Source organism: Leptinotarsa decemlineata, unplaced genomic scaffold, assembly GCF_025532065.1.
Source record: "Leptinotarsa decemlineata unplaced genomic scaffold, Ldec_3_MD MMD2_P_RNA_scaffold_12, whole genome shotgun sequence".
Lineage (NCBI taxonomy): Eukaryota > Metazoa > Arthropoda > Insecta > Coleoptera > Chrysomelidae > Leptinotarsa > Leptinotarsa decemlineata.
In genome coordinates, this window is record NW_027412526.1 from 4,700,378 (window position 1) to 4,719,000 (window position 18,623).

Sequence of the window (18,623 nt, forward strand, 5' to 3'; positions counted from 1 at the left end):
AAGTGGCATTTTTACCACATGACGCATTATCATCTGGCATTGCGTCTAAGTTGAAGTCTCTGTGTTCTTGAAAAAAAGACCAATGATATGGTTTCCCACAATCCCTACCCAAATATTACCCTTTTGAGGGTATTGCGTGTGTTCTTCTCTCATCCAGTGGGGATTTTCCGTTGACCAGTAGCGGCAATTTTACCGATTAGCGTGACCTTTAAGAGACAAAGTACACTCATTAGAAAACATAGCGTCTTCAAATTGGGTGATATTGTTATCCAACATGTCCATCATTTGCTCACAAAAATCATAAAATCGTTTTCCATGAGCTCCTGAGTAAGTATTATTTTATAGGGATGCATTTTATTTTCTTTAATTATGTTTACTATCGATGTATGGCTAACATTGAATGTAGTGGATGCCTGTCTATTCGATGTATGTGGATTTTCCTCAAACTCGAACATCACTTCTAATTTGAGTTCACCACTCATTGCATTGGCAGCTCGCGAAACTGCTTCTCTATTTTGCTCATTATTCCTTGAGATATGGGCATTAAATTAGGAAATTCCTCATGAACTAGGCGAGCTACTTCCTACTGTGTGCAAGTTTTATCTCCCTAACCAATCATGTGTAAAACTGTTATTTCATGCATTTCGGCTAATTCAACCATTTGTCAGACTTGAAGTTAACGAACTTTAAACTCAAGATACTGACAACTAAGTTGTATTATACCAAACGAGTTGGCACGGCGTTCTAAACTAACGTTGCCACGGAAATTATTTACTCACTTTCTTATTATCAATACCTCAACATGAAATAAGTTTTGAGTATATATTATGTTTTGAGTGTATTTTATCGATTTTCGGTAGCCACATGATTACAATTTATTTTATCTCAATCGTTGCTATAAACTTGAAAGCGATAATATTTTTAAATAAAGAATGGAGAGACCTTCCAAATGATATATCACAAACCTATACTTCCATTTGAAAAATTGGGAGTTGTACCTGTCATCCGAAGGATTTGAAGGTAGAGGTGGCATTTTAAAGTTGAGTAATGTCAAATTATAATTCACATTTGTCGGGATTTTGTTAAATAATGTACTGTCACCGAAATAATGAATTTATCCCATTTGGCTTTGACACACTGTATACCAAAATGCTAAATATTGTCTGAAATTTCCAGCACTAAACAGTTCTCATTTCTGGTATATTCTCTCCCCTGAATCATGACGTGATGAACTCGACCTCGTTGACAACGTCATCCAATTTATCCATTCCTCTGTTTCTCATCACCACCCGTTGTAGTCAATCTTATTTGCATTTGCATTACAACGACCATCCATAACAGCCAACATCCAGTCGACATTGACTATTGTTACGATGTGGAGCGCTAGAGCAAAAAATTCCTGGATCACAATTATTCGCAGACACACCCTCACGTGTTTTTGGCTGTCTGTTTTATTGGAAAATAATGTTGAGTCGTTTTTGAGGGAGAGGTTAGTTGAAATATACGTGATTATATTCTTTATTTGATCGCCAGAACATTGGTGCAGGGGGCTATGAATGAAGTTCAGGAAGTGATTTTAAAAATGGATCACTTAGACAGTATCCATAATTATAATTGAGTAATTTTCACAACTAAAACTTTCATTCAATACATGTATTGCTAACATTGTAGCTTCATCGGTAGTAGTAGTACTCACACTGGTCTACAATTCTCATACAGGGTGACAATTTAAAAACTTATACGACAGATTGCCTTTTATAATTCGGGATTAGAGAACAAAAACAAATATTAATCATCGAAAATCACTTTATTGTTTTTCAAAATATTCCCCATGAAGATCTTTTGAAAAAAATAAGACAATGTAATTTCTCATCTAACATCATGAATTGGATCAAATCCTACATGACGGGAAGAACTATGTGTGTCTCTTGTAATAATGTACTTTCTGATTCTCATGCCGTAAAACTTGGTATACCTCAAGGATCTGTTATCGGACCACTATTCTTTCTCCTATATGTATCAGGTTCAACTGTTGAACAACTTGCTTCCAACATGAAGACCGTGATCGATGATTTCAGCTTCTGGTGTCAGAGAAACAAACTAATCCTTAACACCTCGAAGTCAGTGGCTGTGAAATTTTACAGGAAATGGCGACCCCACAGCGTTATCGACATTGAAGACTTGCACACGTCCACAGAAGTTAAATTCCTGGGTATTCATCTTGACGCCAACCTAAATTGGGCAAAACCAATCAATCATGTATGTGCAAATCTGAACAAAGCTTTTTATGCTATACGGCAGATGAAGCCCAGTTTAGATAAAGCAGGCTTACTAAATATCTACTACGCAATGGTTCACTCTAGACTTCGTTTAAATATCATGGCTTGGGGAAGAGCAAGAGACTTAAATAGAGTTTTTGTGGCTCAGAAAAGAATCCTTAGACTTATTTTTAATTTAAATTTCAGGGATAGTTGTCGGCCAATTTTTATAGAAAAAAAGATTTTAACCCTCATATCCATTTATATTTTGAAATGTGTTTTGAGCACGAACATAATACACGGCATGGAGGTTCTTTAAGAATTCCACAGCACAGAACCTCATTATATGAGAACTCCCCACGGTACAATGTAATCAGTTCTTACAATAAGTTACCAAATCAGCTGAAACAAATTGACGATGATGAGGTATTTCAAAACAAAATTGAAATTTTTTTACTTAGAAAGTGCTATTATAGTTACCAAGAGTTTATAAATGATAATTTGATAGACACAGATTTTACATGACTGTTAAGTTTTCAAATGGTAAACGATATTGATTGTTTGTTTTTTATATATACTGACGCCCCAATTCATATGTACGAATTGAAAGATGAATCTTTTAAGTTACTGTAAACAACACAAATAGCGCGCCTTTGTCAAAACGCTCTGCGTACGTATAATCTCAAAAATGTCCAACTCTACGATAGAGCTGTCAGTTGCCAGATTGCAACACCAGTGATTCAAACCCAATGGGAACCGCTACTTTCGCACAGGCACCGCTCTGAGAGTAGCCTAAGGATTTTTCTGTGGTGCTTGTGTTTTGTCCTCAACAAAAAAAACTTCAGATATAAATATGCCATTCCATCTATTACGTTTGTTAATTTTCTTCGTAATATTTTATCGAATCATTGTTTCATTTTTTTTTCAGAAATGACACGGAATGTCAAACGACACAGTCACAAGCACCTCAGTCTCGGTGAATCACTCCTCCCCATTCGTGGACAGCACCAACAACATCCAGTACATTACTCTAGCCGTTCTGCTGAGCATCGTCATAGCGATCGTCATCTTCGGCAACACCCTCGTCATCTTAGCTGTTATCACGACGAGGCGGCTGAGGACGGTCACCAACTGTTTCGTGATGTCCTTGGCGGTAGCTGATTGGCTGGTTGCAGTTTGCGTGATGCCGCCCAACGTCGTTTACACGTTGATGGGTAAGTTTTCTTGTGAGGACCACACACTAAAACATACCATATTCAGTTATATTTCACGCAAAAACTAACTACAAAGTCACAATTGCATAAATCAATTCAATGAAGATTGCAACAGACTGTTGGTTGACACTGGAAGTCACAGCAATCTGGAAATGACCTCTGACTTTATGCCTCCAACTGTCAACTACGAACTGCCTTTATGCCACGTTTACACTCAGCCACTTCCGCTACTACTCGCGCTACCCACTGGCTTGCTCTAAATGCTTCTGTGGAAGTCTTTACTTCTCTACCGACAGCGATGGCAGATACAGAAGTTGTTGCGACGACAGCTCTATGTTTGATGTGTATGTACAATTATTTAAGTGTTTCGAAGAGAATCCAAATAAAAAAATGCCGTCGCCGAAGGAGATGGTGGATGTAATCAATTCATCGTAATAGAACGACAGGTTACCAAATGTAAACAAGCGCTTTTGCATCAACAACTGAACGAGCAAGACGACTGAATATAAACACTTACTTCTATTCGCGCTGCCAGTTCTTTGGCTTCCGTCAGAAGAACCGACAATCGAGGGAGCACTGGGCAATGACAACAGCATGAACAGTGGCAGCGCGAGGGACCCGTTTACATTCTCGCGCTGGCGAATTTACTTCCCACTTCCCTGTCCAATTGGGCTGAGTGTAAACATGGTACTATAAGGTACTGTTCCCGAGTAGAGAGGACTGGATCCTCCGGGAGAAGGAAATATTAAGAGCAGTTGGTTCACAGATGAATCAAAAGCACCTTTCTGGCACTTACAAGAGATAACACCTCAAAACCGGTCTGTCTGTCGGATATAATTCAATATCCAGCGTGGTATTAGCTGCAGAAGTCGTTGTTTTTCCGCAAGCATTTACCACAACCTACTATGTGTGATTCCATTTCAAAATATTCAAGATGAGGGGATAGTGGAGACATTGTGTATCTGTAGAGTAGGGAGGGTGAGTGTAAGCCCGCGCACTTAGGCCACATGTGACCCATTGTACATCCTCCCGAGGAGTTGTCCTCCTAGGTCGTCGTCCATCCTGTCCTTTCCAGGAAGGTGGACAGGTCGCTGGGAGACATCTCCTTTATATCGGCAGGTGTAGGCCAAGACTCGCCGAACACACACTCTCTTATTGACGATAACTCCGGGCACTCGCACAGGACATGCCTGACAGTCTCATCTTCCTGTTCACACATCCTGCATAGAGGTGTGTCCACTAGCCCCATATTATGTAGGTGTTTCCTTAGCTGACAGTGGCCAGTCAGAAATCCTACTGTAAGGCGTAGATTTTTCCTGGTCATCGCCAGATATTTCTTCGGCGCCAGCTTCCCAGGGTCGCCCAAGGTGATCCTGGCAAGATTACATCCTTTGATTTCATCCCATCTCTTTAGAGATTGAGCATGGGTGTAACTTTTGACTAGTTCCGCAATTGTCGAAGTCATCAGGCCGTGGGTGCCACTTGGTCCTAAAATTCTTAGTCCAGCCGCTTCCTTGGCTAAAGAGTCGGCAATGCGATTACCTTTACTCCTGTTGTGCCCTTTAACCCACCTCTAGTGGAGACATTATTTATATATATATTTGCTTCTCAACAGACAAAGTATTGTCTTTTGATGCCCTGAGAAGTGCATATTTTGCCTTGTTCCAGTCACGTATGACTTATGGCATAGTTTTGTGGAGTAGTTCCTATCACTCCACAAAAATCTTCATACTTCAGAAAAAAGCAGTCAGAATAAAGATGAATGCCAATTATAGAGATCACTGTAAGACGCTTTTCAAAGAAATAGGTTGAATACCACTACCATTGGTATTTATATATAGTCAATTACTTGAATTCCATAAAAATAAATTAATTTATTCGTGGCATCAGGACATTCATCATCGTGGTACAAGAAATGCAGATCTGTTCATAAAACCTCTGTAAAAACTCTACAAGTCTATCAAAAATCCATTGTATGCCAGACTTTACAATCATCTCCCTAATTTCTTCAAAATGCTCAAACAAAGCTCCTTCAACAATAGAATCAGAACTATTCTCCTGGAAATCTGTTTTCAGAGTAAACCAGTATATACGAGTATATTTTCGCGGCCCAAATGGCTCGCGAAATGGGGGTTAACTCAGATGGTAGAATTTATATAGACATAATAATCATAGGTAGAAAATTCTCAATTTTATTGGAATGAAGGTACAACATAGCCCTCAACAATGTTACGCTTTTTCAAAAATATAGTCCAACAAGCCAACAATACAAATCATAAAGTACACTTACCCAAGGTGACATGGATCAATGTCAATGCTGATTTGCTGAATCGACATCTGGAGATACGCAGTTCTCAAAACGACAAAACAAAGACCAAACCGGGATATACAGTATACAATGCTGGGACTGCAACAAATTCTATATCGGCCAAACCAGCAAAAAACTGATCCAAAGGTACGATGAGCACAAAAAGGCATACATAAACCAAAAGTATATGAATCAAATCTCGCAACACACGCCATACAAAACAAACATAATGCCCCCTACCAGAGAACATAAAACTCATAAAACAAGTCAATAAGGGAAACCGCATGGACATTTGGGAAAACTTAAACATCCATAAATTAAATAGTCATAAATCATTTATCGAGGAACAAGTACAAATCAAAACACCACAAGACCCAACATTCAATATATTAAACAAATCAATACACACTCCTAGAAACAATAAACCTAGAGAAGATCCAACACAAAGAATATATATATATATGCTGAACTGGTTTTTCCGGGTATTTGATATATTTAGAAACAAAATACTAAAACACCACAAGAAATATAATCCAATATTGTGTACAAATTGAACTGTGGAAGCTGTCACAAATTCTATGTTGGTCAAACCGGGCTGTATGTTAAAACACGAGTTTCAGAACACATGAGAGACTCTAAGAAACTGAATATAAAAACCCCACAGCTCTCGTTGAACTTGATAAAGAATATGGACACATTTTTGATTTTGATCATCTAACTATTCTAAATGTTCAACCATACATATCCAAAAGACTTTTGAGCGAAATGTTACATATCCTCAAATGCGATAGTGTTAACACTATCAGAGATGTCGATGGCCTTAATACTGCATATTTCAATTTGATACGTAAAATACCCGAATAATTCACCCTTTTTTCATTATTTTTCTTTCTGTCATTGATTAAAAAACAGACACTACCTTATCAGAATCACAGATAACGCCATTCGTTTGTTTCATGTCGTTTTGTGTTGGACTTGTCTCGGAAATTTGTTGTTGCAATGTTTTTTTATTTTCATTTTGTAAATATGCATCTAAAATGTCTGATGGTTTTTAAAATAGTACTATTATCATCACGAAAAAACTACTTTTCGGTGAGTAATTCAATTAAGAACAAGAATTAATTCTTGTGAAATTGAAACGATAATAATCGTATAAGTTTTGTGGAAGGTATATTTATAAAAATTCATTGTTACAGAGCCCTGAAGAAGAATTTAATTGAATTCGAAACGTCCGCAAGAATACAATTGTGTTTTTAAGAAAAAATTGCTACTATTATTATTCATGCATTATATTTTTCCGCAGGTACATGGCAACTTGGCGGGTTTTTCTGCGACGTCGTGCTGTACCTCGACGTGATGCTGTGCACGGCGTCTATTCTGAGTCTATGCGCCATCAGCGTTGACAGATATTTGGCCGTAACACAGCCGTTGAGGTATTCGAGAAACCGGCGCTCCAAGAGACTAGCGCTCAGCATGATTCTCGTCGTCTGGTTGAGCTCCGCTCTCATTTCATGTCCGCCTATATTTGGATGGTGAGTAAATCCGGCTCGAAGGACCAATTTCAATGTATACTTTTGAACGGGACTAGGTATCAAGATCGGACGAAGTTTGCATGAAGAAGTACTCTTATATATACTCTGCGATTGAAAAAATTATAGTATTCAGCAGTTTATATTCTGCAAACTATGAATCTGCAAACAAACTATGAATATAACAATTTCAGTGAACATTTTTTCCGACAGTTATGAAATTCATCAATCAATTCAGTCATTTCGGACCATTTATTAGCATGGAATAAATAAGACAGTACCTGGGAATAATTTATAATTTCATAATTTATCAATATTGAATAAAATGTTTCGTGTCAACATAGCCGCCATCAACTTTTCTTCAAAATACGGACCTGTCTTTTTTATTACAGATATTAATAAAGCGATAAATTCACGGTTCAAGGGTATATCACATTCGATATGTTTAAAACGCATCATTTGAAATAACCACCATGATCAGTGACAACAATCAAACAGAAAAACAATTTATATTATCATGAGCTTTTTGGAAAAATGAAACCAATACGGAAAATCACAGCTACATGGCAATCTACATTAAATGCTCGAATTAACGACCTCTTTGTTGAATGCACATAAGTTGTCGGTCCAGACAATTTCTGTGGCAATTTTCCAGCATTATAGGTGTGATACTGATAAATGCATCTCTTGTTTTTTGTTTGAGATGGTCGATACTTGGCGTTGAAAAAACGTTATCCTTTATGTATCCTCAGACAAAAAAATCTAAAAGAGTAAAATCTGGAGATCGAGCTGGCCAGTTAATTGGTTCATTGTTTCCAATCCATTTTCTTGGGAATATTGCATCTAAATGTTCCCTTACTATTGCAGCATTATGAGGAGGAGCACCGTCCTGTTGAAAATATTGTATTTCATGGCAGATATTCAGTGGCAATTCATCTAAGTAGCCATCGAATTCATTGAATACAAATGAAGATACATTTCACTACTCAAATTATCATCGTAAAAGAAAGGGCCAAGGATGTTTGTTCCCACAATTCCCAACCAAATATTTATTCCAAGCCTCTCTTGGAAATTGGTTTCCCTATATAAATGTTCATTTGTATTATTCCACCTATAATGGATATTTCTGTTAAACCAACCGTTGTTGATGAATTTTGATTCGTCCGTCCATATTATTTTTTTACAAATATTTCCAACTTCCCAATGTCCAAGTCTAAAGAGTGAGAGGCCCGGTTTTGCCGGGTATGCCTACAGACACGTACGCTTTATCAAAATGTGTGATTACAGATATGTTTAAAGGATTTCTGCTCGTTTCATTATATTCAGAAAAGGGCATGTAAGGTTTGGACGAAGAGATTTTTTCCATCGCATTTTACGGTAATAAATGGAATTCCTTTGATAATATTTCCAGACTCTTCTTCTTCTATTGCTTCATTTATTACTTCTTGTGATTTCTCCTCTATCTTATCACAAACTCTATTGTGAAATTTATCGTACGTTCGATGGGATCCGTAACGAATTTCTAATGTTGCTGCGAACTTTTCAACATGTTTGTATCCCAATCGTATTGACATGATCCCCAAAACCGCTTGTTCATTCACTCCTTCGGCATCATAGTTAGTTTTTATATTGTAATATCTATTGCACATGTTACATTTCAATTTTATAGTCGATGCGAATCCAGAACGACGTTCATCAATAACAACAATATTTTGCAGAGTGCATTCGGTACCGGGATCATGATTTTCTGGAAGTGAAATTATTTTCAGTGCATTGAAAAAATGATCGATATCTATAATTCTTTTCCCAACCAAAATCATTTCTTTTTCAGTGTCTTTGAAATTTCTTTTTTTACACTCATTGGTTTTACCATCCATTTGGGTTTTTGTATCTTTACCAGAATTCGTATCTGACGATGATATATCTCTGTTATCGCTTTCCAATTGATCTGCAGATATATTTTCTATATTTGGATCGTTATTCTTATTATTTTCCAAAATTAAAGGTAACTCATTCATTACATTGTTTGTTTTGGACCTGAAATGGACCATAAAGAATAAGACACATATTCAATATTTATAGAACACATGAATGATATGTTGTGAGTACAAAAAGTGTAATTCACGCCCTAGTGCATAAAGTTGAACTTTATAAACTAGGCGTAAAATTGTTACTTTATGTACGGCGTAAATAAACTTTTCACTTCTCCAATAAAATTCTAGTTACGGTTCCCAAAAGTATTTTTTTGAAAATCAAAAATTGTTACTTACTAGCATTTGGATAGCCTAGCGATTCTTGTTTGTGCACTAATTCGCCTTATACTCAAACTCATTCTTTTTTTAGGACCAACGTCTCTCCAACAATGTTTGCTTTCCATATTCATATCGTCCGATAACCTTCTATTTGTCTTTTGATGTATATACTAAGCACAACTTGTACTTTACGAACTGAACTAAACCGAAATGAAACAGCAATAATCTAACCGCAAACCACCACTGTCGAGTTGCTTCTGTACCGATATTGTATTATCTACTCGGCTACTTGCAAGCTCCACCTTTTCCCTTCCTCCCGCCTGACCCTTGCACCCTCAGAAACTGTTCGTGATGGACCTGACAGTGTTAACCATTTCCCAAATCGTACTCTCCTTCCGTAATTCCTTTCATTGAGGTGATGAACTTTGCGTATCCTGTAGCATTTCTGTCTGTTTAAAATCTGTTCTGTTCTGTGTTTTCGTTAACAAGCTGTCGCACCCCTACGAACGACAACCCTCAGAAGCCGAAACTTGTGCGGGCTAAGGATCAACGAGGTGTTACGTTTTAACGTATGATTCCTAACACAAAACTATTTCAAGATTATTTTTTGTAATTTTGAATAGAAATAACTTATCTGTTTGAAGAATCTAATTCTAGATTATCTGCCAATTTTTTTTTCAGGTATGAACCCGATCGTCATTCAGATGGAACATGCGCGTACAACAAGAACCCAGGATACGTCATTTTTTCAGCGATGGGTTCATTCTTCATTCCTATGATAGTCATGCTTTATGTTTATGTGAAAATTTCGTGTGTGGTGGCTCAACGACACGATCAGCTGGCACATATTGATACGGCTCATCCTCGAGTAAGTTGAAATTTCAGCTCATTGAAAACACTTTGCCTATAACAGAACAAATATACTGTCGCTCTTGATGCCCGTTTCGCTAGCCAAGTTAGCATCATAGCATAATTCTCACAAGTATAGTTCAAGTAAACGATATAGTGCAACTTAGCTTTCAACAGTTCCCGTTTAATAAAATAGTTAGGGAGCTAACTAATTTTGTTATTCAATAATCATTTCTGATCATATAAGAATCACAATAACTATAATATATATACCGCCTGCCCGGTACTGACGATGGGCATCGTCAGTACCGGGCAGGCGGTCCTCGATTGAAGACAAAATGTGAAAAAACCCAGAAAAGTACTTGATAAAAATAGATGCGTGAACGAAAGTGAAACATAAGTGGAACAACCTATTGGTGTGACACCCAAGTCAACTTGCCAAGTTTTTATGTCAGTGTTGGTGGTTTGACCAATCAACCGACAACTGCGGTAGCAGAAATTTGGAAGCTAACCTGAAATGCCATGATCAGAAAGTACTCATCTATTTATCTTTTGATTTTCATGGAATTATCTTCCAGCAGCTTGACTGCATTAACCTTTGTCGATTTTATATATATTGATATGGCAATGATCAATCTCCATATAGTCTTTCTCAACAAAATTACTCTTTTAATCCTTTTCTGCCAGTGTTCTTCGGTAATATTAGATACTTCTTCTTTAACCAGCTCTATTACCTTCTTATCGAATTTTGGAAAATTATTTTCACGCCTGATGCTTTGTTTCAATTTTCCCCAAATCAACTCGATGGTATTGATTGAAAACACAAAAATAGGAGGGAAGTCTCAGTATGGTGTGTCCATAGTATTCAACTTCTTTCTTATTTCAGTTGTAGGAATCTCATTGCTTTTGTAACAGTCGTATATTGTTTTTTTTAATGATTTTATCAGATGAACATCTGAAGGTTTTGGTAATCCTGTATCACATTGTGTTTTGCGTTCATAAGGTTTGTTTTGACTATTTTACGTACAGTTGAGAAAGAGATTTCAGTTAAATCTAATGTTGCTTGTAATTGTTTCTTTCCCTCGAAACCAAACTTGAGATGTAGATGTAGATACCCTACTACAGGACACAACAGCGATACTATCCCCACATTATATTCTTCACCGTAACATGACTTCAAATTTAATTTTATGACTCTTCAGCCAATCATAAAACTTGGTTAGTAAAAATTATCCAATACGAACCGCCAACTCATCAGTCCACGTGGAATAATTGGCAGCGGCATCATTTCTTTGTATTGGTTTGTTTAGCCTTTGAGATGCCAATATCTTCAACTATTCACAATACAGGTTACTTTGTGATTAGAAGTCCTAATTGCTGTGAAATTCTATTTCAAATTCAAATTTTATCACATAATGTATATGGTAGTAGTTCAAATTAAGTAGATCACCAAAGCCGATTCTGGGACACCAGCCAATGAGAGAGCGGTATAGTTTGGTGTTGCGCAGTTACACTTTGCGCAGTATGGCTTGGTTCGGCGTACTATGTATCAGTTTCGCTCGAATCGTTATCTTTCAAGGTCACACGTACAATGTAAAATTGATCTATTGAAAACTCTTTTTCACACCAGAGACATTTCCAAATTGTGTACTCTGTTTTTTCGGTGATCTCTCCTGAATGGTGTGACTCAACACCTTTAGATTTCTTTTAATGGGATTTTTTGAAGTCGAAGGAGTATTTCAACAAACCCACACCCAATTGTGCATTGAAAAAGGAAATTCAACCACATTTATACAAAATGGGCATGGAAAATTTCAATAAAAGTGTGTGTGTGTGTGTGTATGTATGTCATCAAAGTCGTAGAGGCCATTTGCCCGATGTGTTATTCCATAAATAACTGTAACCTATTCACTTTGTAATTGAATGAAAAAATAACAATAAAATACTAAATACTGTGGGAAACTTTTTATAAAAACATGCAATAATGTATCTTCACTTGTGATGCACGTTTTGAAACCTTTGTTGTAGTAATGAATCTTACTGGAGTTTGTTTCTAACACCAAACCGTTATTTTTTCAACCCCTCGACACGTGTTTCGATCACCAAACTCATCTCATTGATCTTTCTCTTGAAGATAATCACTTGGTGATCGAAACACGTGCCGAGGTGTTAAAATAACGGTTTGGTAATGGCATAAAATTCCAGTAATAATATATCTTCAGTTCGTTATACTGATTTTTTTTCAATTTTCAGAAAGGTGCCAAGTTGATACTGAATACCAGGGAAGAGTCTGATGTAGACAGAATCTCATCAGAATGTGAGGAAGCAAATCTGAAATGTTCCAGGTATTATCACCATATAAATGCATGGTAATTATTTCATTTTGTTTTATTGAATTATTCAAACTAAATTAGACCTAACGTTTCCCAATATAAAACTAATATTTATAAAAATCTGATTTTGATAATACAAAAAAACTATTCAAAGATATAAATTGATGGATGTAGCCGATACTACGTGGTAGGATATCATTTTTATTTGCAACTAACGGTTCTGCAGTTTCGTCCTATACGGACATATACGGATATTATACAATAAACTTATTGTATAAGTTTGAACGGATATATACGGATATTATACAATAAACTTATTGTATAAGTTTGAAAATGTCCGTATAGGACGAAACTGCAGTAACGTTAGTTACAAATAGAAGTGGTAAAAAAATAGAAAGTTTCATTTCTCTTTTCTTCAATACAAAGATACATTTGAAAATGAAAACAAGTTACAGGAGATTATGGTACTCATTGGCGAAGTCTAGCTCAAAGCTACTCTAACTCAACCAACAAGCACCACTCCATAATGCACGCGAACATACAGGAATAAAAGACAACTAACAGTGATGGTACCACGAAATAAGAGACATAAATAAAAATAATAATTTGTGATTACCCTGATAAATAATTAAATTTAATTGATCTGTTGTTTATTAATTTGTCCAATGAGCAAAAGTTGACATTACTGACTATCATAGATATAATTTTTATACCTGTATTTGAATTTTCTGATATTGACTCTCTTCAATTGCTCGGGCAATGAATTATAGAGTTTTACAGCACCAAAAAGAAATGATTTCTGAAACTGTGCAGTGCGATGTTGTGGCATAGTTAATTTGTCTAATGTTTCTTGAGTGAATATTTTCGGGCAGAATTAGTTTTTGTATCAAAAGGGGAGAATGGGGAAGGGTAATCAATTTATGAACAAAACAAACCAAATGATGAATCATACGGTTTTTCATATTGATCCAGCGGCAGTTTTTGAAGGCTTCAGAAATTGAATCATACTTACGAAGTCCATAAATTAGGCGGCAACAAGAATTTTGCACTTTTTGTATTTTTTTTTTATCTGAATCATATAACTATGGCCCATATATGAAGTCACAGTAGTTGAAATGGCTTAGCACCAAACTATCATATTAGCTTTTTTCATTAAATTTTTAACATGACCAGTGAATCTAAGATCAGTGTCAAGCATCACCCCTAAGTTTTCAGCTGTATTGACAGGAGTCAAGATAGTATGACCTAGTTCTAAATGGAAATTGTTTTCTGCAAATTTACGATTCTTCTGCGATCCAAAATGCATCATCATTGTTTCATTAGGATCAACTTTCAAATCATGTTCACTTAATAGCCCATTGATCAAATCAAGATCAGTGTTGAAGCATACTCAGCATACTCATCGATTTTAAAATGCATGTATAATTGTTCGTCATCAGCATACGCCTGTATTTTACATTTCTTGATGGACGAGATAATGTCAGTAGTATAAATGATGAACAATAAAGGTCTCAAAATGGAACCCTGTGGTACTCCTGATAGAATATTGGTAAGAAGTGATGACCATCAACAACAACTTTTTGAGATCGACCAAGTAAATAAGACCAGATGAGAGATAAGGCAGCACTATCAAAACCATATTATTTGAGTTTCATACTCATGATTGATGGTATCAAATGCTTTCGAAAAATTTAGTAATAACAGAGTGCTAATTATTCTCTTATCAAATCCCCCAACAATGTCTTGTGTAACAGTAGCAATAGCTGTAGCCCTACTATAAAACACTGCCTAAAACCACATTGCAATAGCAATAACAGATTATTGGTATTGAAACATTCATTAATTTGTAGATCACTCTTTCAAAAATGTTACTCATTATTTGGTTAGGAAGTATTCATATTGTGTATATTACAAAAAGGTATGATGAATGTTGAATGTTGCATCATTTGTTAAAAAAAACGTACTATAAATGAAATGTATGGTCAAGTACGGTATTACATTTTTTTTGGCTATTATCACAAGTATTTTGACGATCGCCCATACACCCCTTTTTAAAAATTTTCAGCAGTCATTCCCCAGAAGTACTCAACCACAAAAACCACAACGATCAACCAAAGAAGACCGTCACCCCAACGAGATCTCTCCGTTCCAACATCAACTATTCCTTCGCCCACGTCCATGAGCCACTATCTTCCTCCAGACAAGCAAGCCTATACAGGGCGTCCTTTCCCCTGCGCACAAGACCTGAATCTCTGAATCTGGATGCCTCCATGCTGAATTTTGAGCCTGCTTCCAGGGTATGACAATTTTGTAACGTAATAAAGATCCTAACCTTTGCATCGTTTTAAAAAATCAACATCTATCAGATGCTTTCAAAACCGATATAACATAACAATATAAAAACTGTTGTATATCATGTAAATTCAGTGTCCAAAAGGACATATTCGCGGCAGACACCTGCCACATATCTCAGGTGTACTTGACTGCATCACAGAAGAATAGTTCGAAATCCGCTGTTCTAGGTTAGGTTAGGTTCACCGCAACCCGCAAGGGTTTATTGTGGCTCACACCTATTCAAACTCGACCAAATAAACCCAGCTTCTTAATGAAGCCGATTAGTTTGTATGGTGAATGGTCTTTCAGGTAAGATGGCTCTGCCGAACTCTAAAAACCTGATTCCGTTCCCAAGCGGGGCAGGCACAAAGTATGTGCTCTGCTGTTTCATCATTTTCCAAACAGAGGTGACACACACTGTCTTCCAACAGTCCGAGTCTTTGCATAAGATAATTCAAATGACTGACCTGTGAGAATACCTGTTAGATATCGTAGTTCATCCCCACTGTAGTCCAACAAATGTTTCGTATCAAGCTTCGAAGGGTGAATAAACGCCTTGGAGTGAGCCAATCCTGAAAGATTCTGCCAGAAGTCTATACATCTTCTTGCCATCCAGGTGTTCAATCTTTGTTTGGCAAAGTCTAAAGCGATGCCAATAACAAGTTCTGGTCCGATGAAGCTGCTTGCAGCACCCTCCTTTGCAAGGGAATCAGCAGCCTCATTGCCTTCCAGGCCAGTATGGCCAGGAATCCAGACCAGAGACAATCTGTTAAGTCTTCCTTTTGGGGAGAGTCGTTTTTGGCAATTTGCTACCAATTTAGACGTTGCTCGGTAGGAGCCAAGAGCTTCCAACGCCGCTTGACTGTCCGAGAATATTTTTATTGACTTGTGTATGAGGTTGGATTCTTCCAATCTCTCCGCACACAATTCAATAGCGTAAATTTCCGCTTGAAATACAGTCGCATAGGTTCCTAGGCAGGTTGATATCTCTGTCCTGGGTCTGCAACCTTTACCGGAACCGAAAGTTGTTTTTGATTCATCTGTGAACCAACAACTATCTGCTCTCTTAATATTTCCTTCTCCCAGAGGATCCAGTCCTCTCTTCCTGGGAACAGTTTTTTATTAGGCAGTTCGTAGTTGACAGTTAGAGGCATAAGTTAGAGGTCATTTTCAGAATGTTGTGACTTCCAATGTCAACCAACAGTCTGTTGCACTCTGCATTGAATTGATTTGTGCAATTGGCAATGTTCACAAGTCTATATGCAGTCCATCTAGCCTCTCTACCTAGGAGGTAGATCTAAAAGGATCTCCATGGCCGCTCTGACGGAGTAGTACTGATGGCACCACTGATAACCAGACAAGCTTGTCTCTGTAAGTCAAAGAGCTCCGCCTGGGCTGTTTTCTGTAAAGCCTTCGGCCACCAGGCAATTGCACCATAAGTGATCATTGGTCTGACAATTGTGACGGTTATTTACTGTACAGACAAAAAAATGTTAGAAGTGGCAACGTGTAAAGTGTGAGAAGTAGCGGGTACACTGGGGACAACGGGGAAGAACGGCCCGAACTGCCGTAGCGAACAGTTGTATGTAACTAGTTCATTTAATATTGTTTTTGCTCTTCGTAAAGCCGAAGGCTATTTTGTAAAAATTATTAATAAACCAGTGAAATTATTAATGACGATTTATTGAACCCTGAGATTGAAGAGTTTCGTTGCACAATCATCACATAAATTCAATGTATTTGTTTGGGACCTAACCTCCAAGTTTCACCACAAATCCTTCGACATGTCCATAGGGACAGTCTGGCTTTGTGTAAAACTTTTTCCAAGTGAGCGTTCCAGGTGACAATGCCAAGATGTTTCACCTCCGTTCCAAATGGAATGACCTCACCATTGAAGGAAAGTTGCGTTAGATCGTCAAATTGTCTCCTCCTGGTGAAGGGGATTATCACAGTTTTGCTGGGGTTGAGAGACATCTGCTCCCTCAGGCCCCAACTGTGAACAACGTCCATCGTGCTTTGGAGGATATTACGAGCTACACTTCCCGACGTGCACCTTGCCAAGATGACAAGGTCATCTACATAAGCTTGCAGATCTACTTTTCTTCTGTCGAGGGCATCAAGCAGACTATCTATCAGGAGCGACCACAGAAGGGAAGATAGGACCCTACCTTGAGGACAGCTTCTGGTGACCTTGAACCTAATGGCCTCGCTTTGGCAAATTGCCGAAAAGGCAGAGCCATAAGAAGAAGAAGAAGAATGGCCTCGCTTTGAAGAGTTGTAGTTGCAGTTCTGTTTACCAGCATGGCATAGATCCAGCCAGTTATGGTCGATTCTATACCTTCCAGCCAGAGATTATCGTATAGACTTAGGTAGTGCATTGTCAAATGCTCCTTCAATATTGAGAAATACAGCAACCGCAATCTCCTTGTTGTCGAAGGATTGGGAGATTTTCTCTACAAGGTTGTGTAATGCTAAATCTGTCGATTAGCCGGTTTGATAAGCATACTGGTGGTTATTCAGAGCGTATGCATATAATGCCACCTTCCTGATGTGTCCGTCCAATATCATCTCAAGTCCTTTCAACAGGAAGGATGTAAGGCTGATTGGTCGTATCGATTTAAGTTATGGGTCTTTGCGATCCGCACCGCCGTTCTAAACAAAGAAGTAAAAAGTGAAGCGACCTGGTTCAGCACTATCGAGAATTAGATTGCAACTGTCACTTTTTTGCGAATAAACAAAGCAACTTTTCTATTAGAAGATCGATTCAAAGGTTTGGCTTCCATCTTAGATGGAGTCGAGGCTACCAAAAATAAAAACGGAAGCGACAAATCATTTAGGTTAACACAAAATCTTTGTGATCAATTTCAAGTTTCATATCACACAATTTTTGATTCCGAGTTTCAGTACCAAGCTAGGCCTAACATGAGTTTTTCTCATTGCAGGATTCTTATTTGCAGGTATCTTCCTTCAGGAGAGAAACCAAAACGGCCCAAACTCTCAGCATCGTTATGGGAGGATTCATAGCTTGCTGGCTTCCGTTTTTCATCCTGTATCTCCTCACACCATTCATCCACACCAACGAGTTCACCGCTATAATAATGTCCTACCTGACGTGGCTGGGCTGGCTGAATTCTGCTATCAACCCCTTCATCTACGCGTTTTATAGCCCCGACTTTCGAATAGCGTTTTGGAGACTGACCGTGAGGCACTTCCGGAAAAATCGGCGGGCCGATTTTGCTTCGCAGCATCGATAAGTTTCGTTGGAAATATGTAGAGGACTCTGTATGTTAAAGTTAGATATTTATTTTTGTTGTACTACCGTTTACTGTTCTAGTCATACTGGTAACCTGGTGAAATAGACTGTATAAAAGACATTTACTTTAAAGTAATGTGTTGGTTTTTGTTATACATTATAAGTAGTCAATAAAGTTCAAATGAAATTGGTTGGTGATATTTCCTTAAGTGTTCCATCTCCCGTGGGGAAATTGGTTGAATCCTTTGGCGCCCAACGTGGGGCACATATCAAAGACACAAACAATTCTATTA

At 37.6% G+C, this 18,623-nt stretch overlaps 1 protein-coding gene across 9 annotated transcripts in view; it reads left to right on the plus strand.

The window, feature by feature from the left end:
- LOC111516433 (probable G-protein coupled receptor No18) overlaps nt 1-18,521 on the plus strand; it is a 231,794-nt gene extending 213,273 nt beyond the window's left edge. For 5 of the 9 annotated variants that reach the window (XM_074172433.1, XM_074172438.1, XM_074172429.1 and 2 more), the window contains 6 exons: nt 3,187-3,472; nt 7,084-7,312; nt 10,243-10,429; nt 12,664-12,779; nt 14,809-15,040; nt 18,020-18,521. In XM_074172433.1, coding sequence (XP_074028534.1) covers nt 3,199-3,472; nt 7,084-7,312; nt 10,243-10,429; nt 12,664-12,779; nt 14,809-15,040; nt 18,020-18,331 — 1,350 coding nt within the window. In that variant the 5' untranslated portion in view covers nt 3,187-3,198 and the 3' untranslated portion in view covers nt 18,332-18,521. The remainder of the gene's footprint in view (nt 1-3,186; nt 3,473-7,083; nt 7,313-10,242; nt 10,430-12,663; nt 12,780-14,808; nt 15,041-18,019) is intronic. The other 4 variants (XM_074172450.1, XM_074172463.1, XM_074172466.1 and 1 more) reach the window with 4 other exon arrangements.
- The last annotated feature ends 102 nt before the right edge of the window (nt 18,522-18,623 follow it).